Raw genomic sequence first — 18,405 nt, forward strand, 5'->3', positions numbered from 1 at the left:
CTTTCCAAGTGAAGTCAGCACGCCTCCAAACATGCTGTTAAGTATCTATGATTTAACAAATTGCATTAGGCTGTAATAAAATTATGAAGAAAATCATTGATACATTCTCCAGAGTAATTCTTTTTGCTTAGACCCAAAAGAAGCAAAATTATCTTACTACTGTTTTTCTTGTTTGTTAGAAGTTTTTGAAAATGTGCTTTTGTTGAATGCAAGAAAGCAATAAAAAAGCTGGATCTTTCCCTTTTCTTTACGCCTGGAGATACTAGCAGACAAGGACAACTAGACCAAAGTGTGGTATTCCAAAACAGGCAACTGCTGCTATGAAAATAATACTTAATCATAGAATTATTAAGGTTGGAAAAGATGTCTCAGCTCATCCAGGCCAATTGTCAGCCCAACCCCACTGTATCTGCTAAACCATGTGACGAAGTGCTACGTTTACACCCTTTCTGGACCCTTCAGGGATGGAGACTCCACCACTGCCCTGGGCAGGCTCTGAGAGTGCTTCACCACTCTTTAAGTGAAGACATTTTTTCTTAACATCCAATCTAAACCTCCCCTGGTGCAACTTGAGGCCATTTACTCTTGTCCTATCCTTTGTCACTTGGCAGAAGAGACCAGCACCCACCTCACCACAACCTCCTTTCAGCTTATAAAACAACCAGTAAACACAGAAGCATGAGGATGGGTCTAACCAAGGATCCTGTCTCTGAGGTAATGGTTTGATGGCAGGGGGTGGTTCCCTATTCCTTGTTTGCATCCCATCACATTGACAATTTATCCCGAAACAACCAGGAAAATGGTTTAACCTTAATAAATGAAACAACGTGCCCTTTTTTAAAGCTCAGAGAACCTCAACAAGAACAACACGGAACCCAATTTGTTCCTTCTAATAGCAAGTTACTTGCAGCTTTGCCGGTACACCTGACATCAGCCTGCAGCCGATACTCACAAAAAGACAAGAAATGTAGTAAAGGACAATACAAGTATATTCTCAACACCACCAATAATCAGTAGCTGACTGCATATTAGGTAAAAAAACCCTAGTTTTCTACTTCTAAAGCTGGAGCACACGGAAATGAGGAGATGCTCATCTCATCTCTGCTCGCTTCCTTTGTGTGTTTGTCTTAGGGTATGGCATCCCTCCACCACAGGATGTTCACAATTGGCAGGGCTTAGTTCAAGAACAGTGATGCTCCCTTTTTCTTTCTATATCCTTCTTGGCTCTAAGAAGGAACACATAATATTTACCGTAATTTGTTTTCAAAGTCCAGTACTCACAAATGAGCAGAAAAACTTGTAAAATAAGACAAGACCATAAGGAATAGGCAAGACCTAGAATACTGTTATGTAAAATTTAACCCCTGTGACACAGGCACCATGAAAATTCACTTTTGGATTACACAACACTGTAAGAAAAAAATATAATTAATTAAAGAAATTAAAAATTAATTTGAATAATGAGAAATTAATTTTATAAACATGTTTTACTGATCTGAATGAAACCTATGAAGAGAACAGCCCACTAAGGAATACTCCTATTCTCTGGAAATACACCTAGTCAGAGCAGGAAGTCTCGGTGCTATCCCTTTCTTTAGCTCCATGCTGGGATACAGTGGCAGAAGGGGCTTCAGGGAGGGGCTTCTCAGTTCCTAAATTCTTCTCTCTTCTTACAGACAACACAAACATGGGCTTTCAGAAGCAGAATATGCTGAAGTAAATGAAATATGGCCTCAGCTTTTAAGTAATAAACTGCCTGTGCCTCAAACTGAGCTGGAATATGAGCAATTTTGTTGGGGGGGGGGGGGAAGCCATGCATAAAAGTATACAACCTTATTTCAAACAGCAACCTTTCCAACTGCTGTCCTTCCCCCTCCCTTCCTACACGTACCAACAATAAAAGGGAAAAAATACAGTGAAATGTCTGAGTCTCTGGGCTGCACTCCAGTCTGCTCCTCCAGCACTGCTCCATAAACTGAGTTTCTCGGCTGTCTCCATCCGTAAGGTAATAACTATGCACAATGAGCACCTCGGACCTTTCCTCAACTTGCATTATAGTTCACATCCAGTAAGTATAAAAAGAAGTCCTAGACCTATAAAACATTTTTTCAAGCACCAAACTCTTATACACCCCCCAATATTATATACATGTTTATCTTCACAGTTACATAAATATGTCATAGAATCATAGGATGGTTTGGGTTGGAAGGGATCTTAAAGATGATCCAGTTCCAAACCCCCTGCCATGGGCAGGGACACCCCTCACTGGATCAGGTTGACAGAATCATACAATGGTTTGGGTTGGATAGGACCATAACATCAATGCTTAGGTGTGTGCGCGTATAAATAAATATTCACTAAATATGCTCTTTTACAAACAAATGTGTGCATCATGCTGATTTTTTTCCCTTTGAATAGCAGGGATGGTAGTTGTTTGTCTAGGGAAGCAAAACAGGGTGGTGAGGCACTGGCACAGGGAAGTTGTGGCTGCCCCATCCCTGGAGGTGTTCAAGGCCAGGTTGGATGGGGCTTGGAGCCCCTGATCCAGTGGGAGGTGTCCCTGCCCATGGCAGGGGGTGGAACTGGATGGGCTTTAAGATCTCTTCCAATCCAAACCATTCTATGATCAATATTCTCCTCCTGACAACAGACCACACACAACTACAGTCCCCCCATTAGGAATGCCAGTTAGAGTTAAAAAACTCAGCCTGCTCCTCTAGGCGTCTGAAGATGCTTGACAATTATCTAACCTGGGCCCCACTTCGTCTCAGAGATTAGTTTCAAAATACCCAACCTTTAGCAGCAGTTCAAGGTTACAGAGCCACTGTGCCCCTAAATCCAATACCAGGCTCTCACTCCAGCACTCCAGTATCACTAATGTGTGATGCTGCATGTTATGCAGAACTTTCTCACGATGATGAGATAGACAGGAGGAGACCTCATAGCCTTCCAGTAATTAACAGGGCTACCAAAAACCTGGGGACAGACTTTTTAGAAAGGCCTGTTGTGACAGAATAAGGAGTAATGGTTTTAAACTAAGGGAAGGGAGATTTAGACTGCATATAAGGAAGAAATTTTTTACACTGAGGATGGAGAAACACTGGCAGAGGTTGCCCAGGGAGGTAGTGGCGTCCCCATCCCTGGAAACGTTCAGTTTGGATTGGGATCTGAGCAACCTGATCAAGCTGAAGATGTGCCTCCTCCTGCAGGAGGGCTGGACTGGATGACCTGTAAAGGTCCCTTCCAACCCAAAGCATTCTGTGATTCTATGATATACGATATGATGTGATATAATATATCTCAGATATAAAAAGCCATCACCTCCATCAAAGCAGCCTCCTTTTGCTCTGGAAGCCAATTGAAAGCACTACAGTTCCCCAGGACAGCTCAAAAAAGAGCTATGAGACCAGAGGAGGAATTCAAACCCGTAGCAGTGTAATCGCTTAAGCTGGAACCTGGCACGTCACTGGGGTTAATCAGTAGGGCCTCAAAAGCATTATCAGTTACAATACTCAGAAACAGGAAGAGACAACTAACTCTCTTCAGCCAACTCAGAAATGCTCAATTCATCCACAATTCTGCTGTCCTCACAACCGTGGAAGTCCCTGCACCACGAGTCCCCATTGCTCGAGAAGCAAACCCATCAGAAGGGGCCACGAATTCCTCGCCAATGGTGTCTGAAGTCTCAAGGTCTTTCAGTCGTCCATGCCCATGCAGAAGAAAGAGCTTTATCCAGTTAGTGAACCCCCTTACCAGACAAACAGAAGTGGGATCTCCTTCTCTTTAACCACAAACTAAGTGGAGGTGGTTTTTGCTGACATGTTTCGAGTTCCAAAAATTAAAGGTCAGATAGCGACTTCTGTGAGAGGAATCAGAAGCCCTAAAACCACAGGCGTCATAAGGAGCATCACATGAATTAGGGCATGGTCAGGCAGCAGGAATACACAGGAAAAACCTGCAAGTGATTCATTTGCTCTATAAACTTGCGTGTCTCTGAACAACAAAAGGCTTCTACTTTGTACAGTACGTGTCAGCAATAATAACTAAAAGATGCATGTTAAGAAACCTGATTAAGTAAATTAAATTAAAGTCATTAAACTCTTCTATCAAGTTATGTTTTTAGGTATTTTCATACTCATGCTACAGTAACATGATATGTAGAGTCTCAGGCAGGCGCGTCATGGTACATTAGCACTGAAAATAAAATAGTTTTTACATCTTCATCCTTGAAATTCCTGAACAACCAATAAATCAACTTTTTTTACACAGTATGGCAGTGCGAGTTCAAATGAGTACAAGGCAAAGACTCCAATAGTACAAAGATATTATTCAAGTTCTTGGAAGAAGTCTCCTTCTCGTACTGAAGGTAGAGATTTTCCACACAGTCGTGCAATGAAATTACAAAATTGTTGCTTATTTGTGGGCACTGTCACAGCAACCGAAAAGGACTGCATGCATCCTTGTATTCTAAATACAACTATTTGCCGCAAGACTGCAGAACTCCCTTAAAAGATCCCTGGGAAATGTTTTCCAGCATTTTTAGGCATTTTAACATACTGTGGATGCCGAAGCCCTGTTCTTAAAAGTGATGTTTTAATCTGTATAATTTAATAACCTGAATTACGAATGGCTTGAGAATTTCAAGCAGCCAGCGTGCACTGAGTCTCTCAGTTGTGGTTTTGTTTCGCCATTTCTCAGTGTAGTTTCTTTTAAAACAGACATTTCAGACATGACATCATTCATCCAGGTTCCTGTATTTTGGTGTCGGTGGTTGCTTCCCTATCACACATTCTGACAAATCTTTGCAGATTTGGGGATGTACCGCTTCTAATTTGAACCATGTACTAGAACACTTAGGTTTGATACTCACATAATCAGGAAGTGGTGCCTCATTTGATCCAAGGGAACCTCTTAAGGTCTGCGTGGCTTGCTCCAGCACTTTGTTGTGTTTTTTAGACAACAAAGAAAACAAACTGTAGGAGAAAAAAAAAGAGAAAAATAAATTAAAATCAATTTATAATGTTCTGAAATATTTATAGACTATAAAGCCAGAAGAGATATTTTATTATGTACACAAACTTGAACAAGGAAATTTTTAAATGCAATGCACAACGGTTACAGAATTTATTTATTTCTTTATTTAACATCTGGACTAAGCAACAGCAGAATTTGAATTAGAAATATTCTACAGAATACATTGTGTGAAGAACATCATATATTCACGGCTAAATTCTTAGAAGTCAAACTGTAACAGAAGGAATGGAATACATGCAATTTTAGTTCATAACCACTATGTGTTTGCTAAAACAGAATTTTTAAGTGCTGCACCTCATGCAATATATTGTAATATATCCTTAATCACTTTGTGTCTTATTCATTCTAATAGCCAAACTGCTTAGTGCAGGACGAATCCAAACATATGACAGAAGCTTTGGGTACTAGAAGGCTGAGGTTTTGCATTTTACTAGTACTGATTCTCTTCAAACTTATTTTGGCTTAATTCACGGAATAAAGCATTACCTTAGCTTTACAAATAATCTGTGAAACCAGAGGTCCATACACATACAGAGAAATAAACATTTTTTTCATGCACTTTGAATAAAAGCATAGTAATGACATTCAGCCGCTGGTACAATCTGAGATGTAACGATAACATAACTTCAGTGCAGTGGTGGAAGGTGAGATAAGAAGTAAGCAGGAGCAGTGGACCAAGGCCACCAGCTCGTGCTCGGCAGCTTCAAGGAGCCAGATACTTCTGTAAAACCGCTGGGGATCTCAAACATTGCTCTCAATTCACAGACAATTCACCTTCCCCCACACTCCGTATCGGCACAGGTCATATATTTTATGGATCGCTATAATTTAAAACATTCTTCTGGCTTCTTTTTGGAGCAACACAGGCCTCCCACCAGGCTCTCTCAGGATGACTGTGTTGGTCCTCCCAGGGTAAAAAGGCTGCCTTGAAAAATAAGTACCAACAAAACTCCGTAACGCCTGAGTACACTGCTTTTGGAATTGGTTACAATTGCTGATGGGACAAAGAAGAGTGGCAGACTCCAAGGTCACCAGATATTTAGAAAATATTAAAGCCAGTTTAGTATTTAAAAAGTGGCAAAATACTATTTCAGTGTTAGATTCTAGATAGTCCCTATTTCTTGGAACTGGAGGACAGCTTCAGTGCTCAGAGACACATGCTTGGAAAGCTTTTCTGCCTCAAGAAATAATGCTCAGCGTTTGAAGAAGTCTTCTTAATTTTCTACATAAAATACATAAATGATATTGCAACCCGCATGGGTGGTAGGAGTGGATTCCTTGGAGTGTAAGTGCTTGCTTCTCACTGTTAGTCATAAGCCTCAGGAAAAGGCTTTTCCAACACTTCTTGTGGCCACAACGAATTAGCTACGGTTCTCGAGTCTAAACCTTACGTCTCAAAAACCAACTCAACAACTTCTATCATTTTCCAACACCTCTTTAGTCAGCTATTTCTTGGAACAGATTAACAGCTTCCTTCTATGGAAAACCTTCACTGCACTGAAGGCATCCAATTCGCCCACGTTAGAGCCCTTGGGTAGGTTTTGCCGCACTCAAGGTTCAGCCAGAGTATGCCAGCATGAAGAACGAGTTGGAGATGGCACGACCGAAACCAGGGTCAATACTACCACGGCTGTCTGATTGCCGGCGCCACAAAGACATGAGCACTAGGGCGGTCATAATCGCAACCAGACTGATAAAAGAATGTCGGATAAGATTAAAAGACCTCCATGGTGGCTAGCAGAGTGGAGAACATTTGGTGGTTTTAGGTGAACACAATATACTTGACATCATGAAAACTGATATCTTATTTTTTCCTCTGTACTATCCAACAGAGCCCTAACAAGATGTGTCATTCCTGGGCCCAAATGCCAACCTCCCACTAATTTACAGCTAGTCAAAACCACTAGAACATTCCCTGTTAAAAAGAAGGAACACAAAAGTAAGATAAAAAAGCAGCCCTGAGGAGAAGGACTTGGAGGGGTTGGTGGATGAGAAGCCCCACATGACGTGGCAAAGTTTGCCTGTAGCCCAGAGAGCCAATCGTACCCTATCTATGACATATTAGTACGGTTTCCACCTCTTCCCCCCTCTCCATAATCAGTCTGTATTCACAGATTGAAACTTTTGTTCAAACAAACATCTGGATTTTCAAATCGCTCCTTGGCATGAAATAGCAGCACTACTTATTGAATCCCTGGCATTTCTGAAGGCCCACATTTCAGAGATACTGTCATCAGCACCATCTAGTGCTGCGGAGACAGAATGATAGTTAAAACCACCCTGGTGGTGCTTACAGCGGGGTGTGCAGCAAGAACAGGTTAAATCTGGTGTCTGCCTGCTTCAGAAGATGCAGACAAATTTCACAAAGAATTTGAAAGAAAATAGACTGCCAACAAGTAGATCCTTCTCCAAAATATATAAAGCATTTTGGCTACAAAGGAAATTCAAACATAAATATAAAAATATAAACATAAATATTAACGTTAACCAATATGTGGGATCAGGATATTGATAGGTGTATTTATTCAATACTTACAAAGAGCAAAATACATACACATGTGTATTCTGCATGGAATTGGGATAGCAAAGAGCAATTTTCTCTGCCAGAAATTCAGAGAACCGGGAAAAAGAAGGAGAAAAGAAAGTACAGAAGACTATTTCTTTATAACCTATTTTTGCTTCCTTAAATATTATCCTTTTTTTTTTTTTTTTTTAAATTAAGTGTAATGTGACTATCTAGACTGCTTGTTTACGGCATAAGGGAAGCCCTTGGTGGAAGATTTCTATTTCCAAAGCAGCAGCAAGGGGTTACACTCTATTATACATTGTCCTTGGCACTGGGGCTTCCCCTTCCGAAGATTTGCTTTCCTGCTACAGCTCATCACCTTTGTCCCTATGCTGGGACACCTCTCTGTGGGACCACTGCCCAGAACACCAGTATTCAGGCTTAAAAAAGCTCAACACAATTCTCTTCTTCATGAATAGTTTATCCTTCTCAAAGAACCATCTCTTAGAGGAGCACAAGGGCAGGGACACACAGGCAGGGATTTTTCATACTACGAATGAAAACACTGCACCCAAAGCAAACTCAAAGAGCTCCACGGAATCGCTGTAACAAAACAGAAAGAAATAAGGCCAAATACTGTGATTAACTACAGAATTTGGAGGTCTGAAGGAAGTGGTGCTGCCTCCCTAAATGATGTAAAACATCACCATTAAGTGACTCACTTACTATGCCTCTATCTCTACCTCGGAAAATCACCTCAATAAATACCAACTTCATTTTTAGAGCATCAGAACAGATTTAGTTACAATCCTCAAAAGGCATTTGCACGAAATTTAGCTAAAAAAAAAACCCTTTATCATTGACAGACGTTGCTTCGTAAAGGAGATGCTTGATTTTGGGGCAGTCCCATCTTCAGTGTTTTGGGGTTTTATTCTGATTTTTAAGACATGAATAATGCAACTAAAAAAAGGCAACTATGCTCAACAACAAGGTTGTTCTCCTCCCCACAACAACATAACACAGACAAGTTCCAGTTCATGCAGAGGTGGAAATTAAGACTGTCTCCCACATTTCCCTCATGTGTCTTAGTCACACTTCTATTTTTGCCCCACTAAAAATCAAGCTGAGATCAAACTGAAAAATACTGTGTGGTCGCAGAGGGCAGCTGCACAAGCTGACAGGAATAGAGAGTTTTCAGCCTGGAGAAGAGAAGGCTCTGGTGAAAACTTAGCACAGCCTCCAGCACTGAAAGCGGCTCCAGGAAAGCTGAGGAGGGATGTTTTACAAGGGCCGGGAGTGATAGGATGAGGAGGAATGGCTTTAAATTGGAAGGGGGAAGATTTAGATCAGACATTCTTCATGCTGAGGGTGGGAGGCCCTGGCCCAGGTTGCCCAGAGCAGTGGTGGCTGCCCCATCCCTGGAGGAGTTCCAGGCCAGGTTGGATGGGGCTTGGAGCCCCTGATCCAGTGGGAGGTGTCCCTGACCATGGCATGGGGTGGGACTGGGTGGGTTTTGAGGTCCCTTCCAACCCAAACCACTCTGTGATTCTACGATAACACTTTTCCTCTTTCTTCCATTCTTTTCCATCGACTGTCAGAGACGCTACAGAGCCGGACAGCCCTCTTAGCTCACTTGTTATAGACAACTTATAACAATAACAAATCAGGTTCAGGGAAACACCTTAGTACCTCAACCTCTCACTCACAGAAGTACTTATGGATTAGAAAGCAAAATAACAGGCTGGAAGAATAGCAAGATGAAATAACAGCTCATATATATTGCAGATCATCTGACCACGGATGAGCTCAACCAGCGAGGAAGACTCACGTCTCAAGATTTCATATTTCTGATTTTATAGGAATTAGGAAAGCACTGATTTCTTAAATCCCTCTACACAGATGAAACATTTCTTTTTACTTTAACACAAAGCTGAATCTTGTTCAGTAAAGAAATTATTACAGAGTACACAGAAATTAATTAATAATTTATAATAATTTATTATTATAATTATTATATTATATTATAATATTATTATACTATAATAATTATAATAATAATTTATTAATAATTAATACAGAGTACACAGAAAACAGGTTGCTTAAAATACAAGCGACTTGATGATGGTGCTATTTGCACGCACAATAAGATTCAAATCAGTCATGAATGAACTCAACACTTTTCTAAACTCAGTTCTACAAAGTCTGTGGATCAAAAAGATGGCAATAATGGGAACTCATTTAACAACTTTCTTCTTGGTCCACAACAAATCACAAGCCAACAATCATGACATCTTTTCTGCAGAAAGTCTGAATTACAGTAGATTGAAACAGCCCATTAAGTATTCTTCTCACATACAAAACCTGAATGTATGAAATGGGACTTTCATAACTAAAAAAAAATAGGAAAAAAAAGAGAAGGGAATTAAAATAAGAAATTTTAAGTACATCAAAAGTTCAATTTGCCAAAAACTTGAGCTTTCTGAAATCTTTGTAGAATAAGAAGGAAAGGTAGCAGTGTGCTTTATTTTAAGAAATTAAACATGATGACCCAAGATAATGACATGCCAGTTGATCCTGAGCATAACAGTGAAAGAGAGATCATAAGATTTATTCAAAGGAGGATATCGTTGGCATAGAAAAATAGACAAGGATATTCAATTTTTTCTTCAATGAGACTAGAAATAAAATAAAGCATGACATTGAAGCCTCGTTGTATCAGGCTTCTACATTTCATTTATTATTACATTCCATATGGGACTTCTTTATTACAGGACTCAAATGCTAAAAAAGCAATGTGGCAGGCCTCATATTAACTGAAAATCAGACATTTGAACAATCTGAAAAATCTTCAAGTTTGAATCTTGAAATAAGTGTGCTTAATACAACCAAGTAAGAATATATTCCTGGCCCTTCTACATGCCAGTGCCTATTTAACAGTTGCTATGGCTACCAAAACATTCTCATTGATATACAGGTGATATCTAAGATGATGCATTACTATTGATATGCATCAAAGATAAAGAAATATTCGGGTAAAACTTTACAAATGACACATTCACTACGGAAGTGTAAATGAACAGAAAAAAACCCATGTTTTATTTTCTTCCTCATCTTTCAAGTAGTTGGACGCAAATTAAACTTCACAGAATCATAGAATGGTTTGAGTTGGAAGGGACCTTAGAGCCCATCCAGTTCCACCCCCTGCTATCTGGATCTGGTCGCTCAAAGCCTCATCCAGCCTGGCCTTGAACACCTTCAGGGATTAAACTTGTGATTTAACACGACCAAACTCAAATTTATCCGGAAAGAATTCAAGCTGCTATTGAAGTGTGAAGGATTATACCCTGGGAGAAGCAACTGAAGACCACTAGGCCAATAAACATCTGCCAGAGGTTTGGGATCTTCTCTTCTTGCTCTCCTAGTTCAGAAGAACACTGCAAATACACTGAAGCATACAGACACAAAATGCTATCTGTGTGGAAAAAAAACACTTCCGCATATCACAAAATTTGATGATGAGTGTTCTCAAACAATTCAACAGTACTTCGTGCTGTTCCTTCTCTCTGCTGTCATATAGATGCCAAATGTACCATTGTTCTCAATTTTAAAGAATTAAATATAAGCCCTAAACACCAAAACCATGTTATGTAAATATCCCTTACACAATAGGGTTTGACAATGCCTGCACGAGTGGCACAATCATATTACAAGACAATTCCTTTATATAGCAAGACCTAAAAATATCTTTGTTTCGAAACCTGACATCTAAAAGTTGAAAATAGATCTCAATTCTTATACATGTAAGGAACACCTCTTGTTTTTCACGTATTTTGTAATGGATTACAGCAAAAAAAGAGAGTGCTATGGCACAAGAACTCTACTCACAGAATTAATCACAGAATCATAGGATGGTTTGGGTTGGAAGGGGCCTTCAAGCCCATCCAATTCCAACCCCTCTGCCAAGAGCAGGGACACCTCTCACTGGACCAGGTTGCTCACAGCCCCATCCAACCTGGCCTTGAACACCCCCAGGGATGGGGCAGTCACATCTTCCCTGGGCAACCTGGGCCAGGGCCTCATCGTCTTCCTATCTGTGCACCCCCTGATCCAGAGCCCCTCCCCAGCTTCCCTGGAGCCCCTTTCAGCACTGGAAGCTGCTCTAAGGTCTCCCTGCAGCCTTCTCTTCTCCAGGCTGAACAATCCCAACTCTCTCATCCTGTCCTTACAGCAGATGTGCTCCAGCCATCGCATCATCTTTGTGGCCTCCGCTGGATATGTCCCAACAGCTCCATATCTCTCTTCTGTGGGGATTCCAGAACTGCATACAGCACTCCAGGTGGGGTTTCCCCAGAATGGAGCAGAGGGGCAGAATCCCCTCCCTCCCTGCTGGCCATGTGGCTTTGGATGCAGCCCAGGACACAGGTGGTTTCTGGGCTGTGAGCACATGTCAAGCTCATGTCAAGGTTCTCATCCCCCAGCCTGTACTCATACAGTGGAAAAGATGCCTGCACAGACACTTCCAAGCAGAGGACTTGAATTGTGCATCTGCTTCAATAATGGTCACGTGAAAGGTCAGATCAAAACAAGCAAATGCCTTGAGCTCTTCCATGTGAAATTCCACCACTGCTTGACCTCTGTGGGGGGAATGGTTGCCAGCAAGTGCCGTAGGGGCAGCTGGGCAGACTTTCTGTGGGCGATGGAGAAGTGATTTGTAATCACTTAAGACACCAAGTCCTGGGAGAAATCCATCTGGCATGAATAACTGCAGAAAAATCACAAAGTCCCTAAACGTCCATATCTACTGAAATGCCCTCGAGGCATTCTGCATTTAAGTTACACAAGCTGTAACAGCACGTAAATAGAAATAATGAGAAAGAATATCCATGGACAACTCCAAGGGCTATCTGAGGCAGCTGACTCCATGGACACTGCTCTTATTTACTTGAGCCCAACTCCAATGCCTGGGAGATATGTGGAATCCCAGGAAAGAGAAGCTAACCAATTAAGATATCAAATTGCTAAGCAGAAAATAAGAGAGTACTTTATATCTTTCTTTCTAATCTTGTAATGAGAAGCATGATATTACTTCTGCTAAATAAAGCTTTACTATATTTACTACTAGGTCCATCTGGCTTGTGGAGATGGTCTGAAACCAAAAGACTAAGGGCATGCAGTCTCCACAAAGGTCATGTATGGAAATAAAATGGTTTGTATGGGCATCATTGATGGGTTTATTCATCAAAAAGTGTTAATGAACACCAAAGAGTGTTCATAAAGGAATGAAAAGGGCTTCTTCCACGCTTCAAAAGGTCCATGTGAGGCTGGTATTGCCACATTGTGGCTTTGCTGGTCAGTGATCACACACTGACTTTTCTTGCCTAGTGCCTTCTCAAAAATGTACGTTTGTGCCCCCTCGGAAACATGTGTGCCTCAGCCACCTGCTATTCCAGTGCAAACGCCAGAGCATTACAAATAATTTTAAGGCAACCTGGGCAAACAAATTATTTCACAGTATCATAGTATAGTAGAGTTAGGGTTGGAAGGGACCTTAAAGATCATCCAGTTCCACCCCCCCTGCCATGGGCAGGGACACCTCCCACTGGATCAGGCTGCCCAAGGCCCATCCAACCTGGCCTGGAACACCTCCAGGGATGGGGCAGCCACAATTTCCCTGGGTAACCTGGGCCAGTGCCTCACCACTCTCATGGTGAAGAAATTCTTCCTAATGTCCGGTCTAAATCTGCCCCTCTCCAGTTTATACCCATTCCTTCTTGTCCTATCCCCACAAGCGCTGACGAATAACCCCTCCTCAGCTTTCCTGTAGACCCCCTTCAGGTACTGGAAGGTCACTATAAGGTCTCCTCTGAGCCTCTCTTCTCCATGCTAAACAACCCCAACTCTCTCAGCCTGTCCTCGTAGGGAAGGTGCTCCAGCCCTCGGATCATCTTCGTAGCCTCCTCTGGACCTGTTCCAACAGCTCCATATCCTTCTTACGTTGAGGATTCCAGAACTCAACACAGGGTTCCAGATGAGGTCTCACAAGAGAGGAATAGAGGGGCAGAATCCCCTCCCTCTCCGTTGGCCACGCTGCTTTGGACATGGTTGGTTTCTGGGCTGCGAGCGCACACTGCTTGCTCACAGAATCTTCTCACCCCCCAGCACCCCGAGTCCTTCTCCTCAGGGCTGCTCTCAATCACATCATCTCCCATCGTGTACTGAAAACTGGGATTGCCCTGACCCAGGTGCAGGACTTTGCACTTGGCCTTGTTGAACTTCATGAGGTTCCCACAGCCCCACTTCTCCAGCCTGTCCAGGTCCCTATGGATGACATCTCACCCTTCCGCTGTGGCAACTACACCACTCAGCCTGGTGTCATCCACAAACTTGCTGAGGGTGCACATCATTTCTATCCCATCTTCCTGTCAAGCAGCAGGCATTAAAGACTGTTCTAATTGTACTGAATTTGATCGTAGTAAATGAAGGACTTCAAGACACCTTTAGTTTATGACAAAAGCTTCTCACTAACTGTAAGGATTGTTCCTTTATCTGCCACTGCTTAAATATGAACAGAGATCTATAATTTATGTGCTCTAAAGATATTCCTTAGAGGTCTTCTCCAACCTTAATGATTCCACAATTCTATTCCAAGTTCTGCCTCCTGAAGAAATAGTCTTATTATTAAGCAGAAGCATGCAGTCATCACACACTTGTGGCAAAAGCATATAAGCAAATTCAGAAGCAACTTAGAACAATTAATGGAGGCTTTGTTTGCGTTAACAAACAGGATTTCCTGTCCGAACAGGATTGAAAAGTCAGAAACTAGAAAATACATGGAAGCAAGGAATTTGATGTGGTGAGATGAAAGTAAATATTTACAAAAGTAAGCTGAGAGTTTAATTTGCAGAGAGAGAGAAATGTATTTTTTAAACTGAAGGCATAAATTGTTAGGCAGCTCATGGCCACTTTCCAACGACTGTTGGGAAAGCTATGCTTCTATCGCTAGGGAAGTAAAAGGAACAGAAAGCAGTAAAACCCTTCCCCTGTATCTTGGTACAGACGATTTCATTCCCCCTTTATGTGGTGTTCCAAACAACGTCCCTGTAATTCCACTTAAAGGATAAGTCAGGCAATGATGAGGAAGACCACCTAGAAGCAACATCATCCTTCGTCCACACTGTATTAAAGTATAAACTCAATAACCAGACTGTGACCTGCTACAGACAAACTGGCTCTACTTTTATCTAACCGAGAGATTGGCACGTGACAAACTCAATTCAGGAAAGCTTAAAGCTACTGGGAAAAATTCATATAGTCCAGTATAAACAAAAAAACATATTTGTAAAACTCAGACTAATTATAAGGTTTATTCTGAGCTAAACAGCCCTGAATCTACCTTAGGTGTCTTAAGGTGTGGTTGTAATCCCTTTCCATGTTCCCTGTGTTTATAGGGTCCATAATATTTCCATTGCATCCCTTTTCTCTTAATTCAACAGGATAAGTGTTCCTTAGCTACGGAGAGAAGACATTTGTCTTGCATTAGGACAAAACTCTGTGGGTGAAAATCAGAGGAAATTGCTGAAGAAAGCAGCTTGAAAAGAACTCCCACCCAAAACCCCAAAGACAGACGCTGAACTACGAAACAACAAGAAAATTAAAGGATGTCACTGCCATCGCACCTAAGGTCTGAATCCTTATCCTTTGAGCAGGTTTTATTTCGTATGGCTTCACTCAAATGCACCAGGTATGCATGTACACGTGTATGGATACGTACTTGGGTCATTGCTAAAATTCTAAAGAAAACTAAGGTGCCTCTCTGTTCTCACAGAACCACAGAATGGTTTGGGCTGGAAGGGACCTTAGAGCACATAGGGTTCCAACCCCCTGCTATGGGCAGGGACACCTACCACTGGATCTGGTTGCTCAAAGCTCCATCCAACCGGGCCTTGAACACCTCCAGGGATTAAACCTGTGATTTAACACAACCAAAGTCGAATTTATCAGGAAAGAATCCAAGCTGTTTCCAAAGCGTGAAGGATCATACCCTGCGGACAGCAACTAAAGACCACCAGACCAACAAACAGCTGCCCATAACACACTGCTCAGTGCAATTTATTCGAAGCCTGGAAATCCAGAGGCTTCCAGTTCCAACCTGCCTTCCAACATCTCTCGCTGGGTCAGGTTGCTCACAGCTCCACCCAACTTGGCCTTGAACCCCTCCAGGGATGGGGCAGCCACCACTGCTCTGGGCAACCTGGGCCAGGGCCTCACCATCCTCAGAGGGAAGAAATTGTTTCTTATGTCCAGTCTAAATCTGCCCCTCTCCAGTTTATACCCATTGCTCCCTGTCCTGTCACCACAAGCCTTTGTGAACGGTCCCTCCCCAGCTTTTTTGTAGCCCCTTCAGGTATTGGAAGGTTGCTGTAATTTGGGTTTCCCAAGGAAGGTGTATCCAATCCAGCAAATAAAGAATTTCCAGGCAATCTTCAAATTTTACTTATGCATTCCTTTCTGAATAAATCCTGTTGGACATGAAATACGTGGAAATGAAGAGAGAAGAGAGCTTTCTGTTCTAAGTGTATGGCGCCTTAACATGAACTCAAAACTCACACTAGAGTGTTTGGTAAAACATAAATACATGTACATATGTACAGATACACACAACTTCCTCTAAGAGAGAAATTTGCCAGGACCATCACTCCCCTTTGCGAACAGCACCCACAGGCTTGAAAAGAGACTGAAATGCTTAAAAATGTTCATAGGCACAAGAGGGTACCACTAGTTGAAAAAAGGAAAGATGAAAGAAAAATACAGGAAGGGGAACATTTTGAAGCTGAAAGAGAGGAGATTGAGATGAGATCTTAGGAAGAAATGTTTTGCTGTGAGGGTGGGGAGGCCCTGGCCCAGGGTGCCCAGAGCAGTGGTGGCTGCCCCATCCCTGGAGGGGTTCCAGGCCAGGTTGGATGGGGCTTGGAGCGCCTGATCCAGTGGGAGGTGTCCCTGCCCATGGCACGGTGTTGGAACTGGATGGGCTTTGAGGTCCCTTCCAACACAAACCACTCCATGATTCTATATCAAATAATGTAATACATTAAATACTTTTCAACACCAAGACCAAGATTAAATTTAATCTCTACTACTAAATATTTCCTGTAAAAACATAACTACAGTGAACTTTAAAAATAAATACAACAAAGAGAAATTGTCTACATCCTTCACTGTAACATCAATGTAAATCCCCTCTGTTGAATTTCTGTTGTTTTATGTACCTAGACACAAACCTGCAAAATGCAGCCAGACATTAATAAACCTCTTTGAAAGGAAAATTCATGTCAAAATAGTTAGGAAATAAAAGATACGTCTTTTAATCCTGAAAAATAGCTGTTTGCATTGAAAGAAAACATTTATCAAGAACAGTAATTTGTTTTTTTTTCCTTAAAGGTTGTTCATATCAAGCCAGAATCCAACAGCAGGGGATGCTGAATGAAACAAGGGATAACGAATTATTTCATAACAGTTCAATTCTCTATGGAAAAACCTAGAGTTAATGACCCACACAAAGGTTAATCTGGCTTTAGGAAACCTGGTTCTAACCTTGCCCAGTTCACTACCTGCGGTGCACCCATGTTTAGGGAAGCCAGCCCACAGCATCTCCTTAATTCCTGTTATTTCACTTTTTTCTTTATTTTCTTTATTTCCTTCTTCTTAGTAGCTAAAGTGCCTCAACAGCATCCATGCCCCCTCCTATGTATGTGTTAGAAATAACGCCAGCGCCTTTCATCTGCCACGTTTCCTGTGCATTGTTACTACAGTTACTTCGCTACATTAAAGCTGCCCTTCCTCGTATCACCTCCTGAAATGGGAGAGCTCAGTGATTGTCTCCTCCTCCTCTACAGCTCTTAAAATATAACACAAAAGGGAAGAACAACCTGTGCAAGTACTTGAACAAGGACCTGCAATGGTTACAAATGCCACCTCTGAGTATAGCAAGTACATAACAAGAACACATCGTGGTATTCAGCATCTACAGAACATTTTTAGAACACCAAGCTGGGTGGAAGTGTCAATTTGCTTGAGCATAGGGAGGCACTCCAGAGGGGTCTGGACAGGCTGGATCGATGGGCTAAGACTGACAGAATGAGGTTTAAGAAGGCCAAGTGCAGAGTCCTGCACCTGAGACACAACAACCCTTCTTCCTGGAGAAGAATGGCTGGAAAACTACCTGGCAGAGAAGGACCTGAAGGTGCAGCAGCTGAACATGAGCCAGCAGTGGCCCAGGTGGCCAAGAAGGCCAGTAGCATCCTTGCCTGTATCACAAACAGGGTGGCCAGCAGGAGCAGGGAGCTGGTTGTGATCCCGTAATTGGTGCTGTTGAGGGCACACCTCAAATCCTGGGTCCAGTTTTGGGTTTCTCTCTATGAGAAGGACATTGAGGTGCTGGCGTACATTGAGAGAAGGGAACAGAGCTTGGAAAGTGGCTGGAAAGCAAGGGTTCTGAAAAGTGGCTGAGAAACCTGGGGCTGTTTAGCCTGGAGAAGAGGAGGCTGAGGAGAGACCTTATCGCTGTCTACAACTGCCTAAACAGAGTTTGTGGTGAGGTGGGTGTTGGTCCCTTCTCTACAGCGTAAGAGGTAAAGGCCTCAAGTTGCTCCAGGGCAGGTTCAGATTGGACATTAGGAAAAACATCTTCACTGAAACTGTTCTCAGGCCCTGGCAGAGGCTGTCCAGGGAGGTGATGGAGTTCCCATCCTTGGAGAGACTTAAAAGATGAGTAGATGAAGTGCTTAGGGATGTGATTTAGTAGTGGACAGTGATGGTTGGATTTGACGACCTCAAAGTTCTTTTCCACCCTAGAGATTCTGATTCCA

At 42.2% G+C, this 18,405-nt stretch overlaps 1 protein-coding gene across 3 annotated transcripts in view; it reads right to left on the reverse strand.

The window, feature by feature from the left end:
- The window catches only part of DYM (dymeclin), a 263,448-nt gene that overhangs the window by 69,400 nt on the left and 175,643 nt on the right, over window positions 1-18,405 (reverse strand). For all 3 annotated transcript variants that reach the window (XM_009565789.2, XM_054054066.1, XM_054054067.1), the window contains one exon: window positions 4,871-4,973. In XM_009565789.2, the coding sequence (XP_009564084.1) occupies window positions 4,871-4,973 (103 nt within the window). The remainder of the gene's footprint in view (window positions 1-4,870; window positions 4,974-18,405) is intronic.

Source organism: Cuculus canorus, chromosome Z (genome assembly GCF_017976375.1).
Source record: "Cuculus canorus isolate bCucCan1 chromosome Z, bCucCan1.pri, whole genome shotgun sequence".
Taxonomy (NCBI): domain Eukaryota; kingdom Metazoa; phylum Chordata; class Aves; order Cuculiformes; family Cuculidae; genus Cuculus; species Cuculus canorus.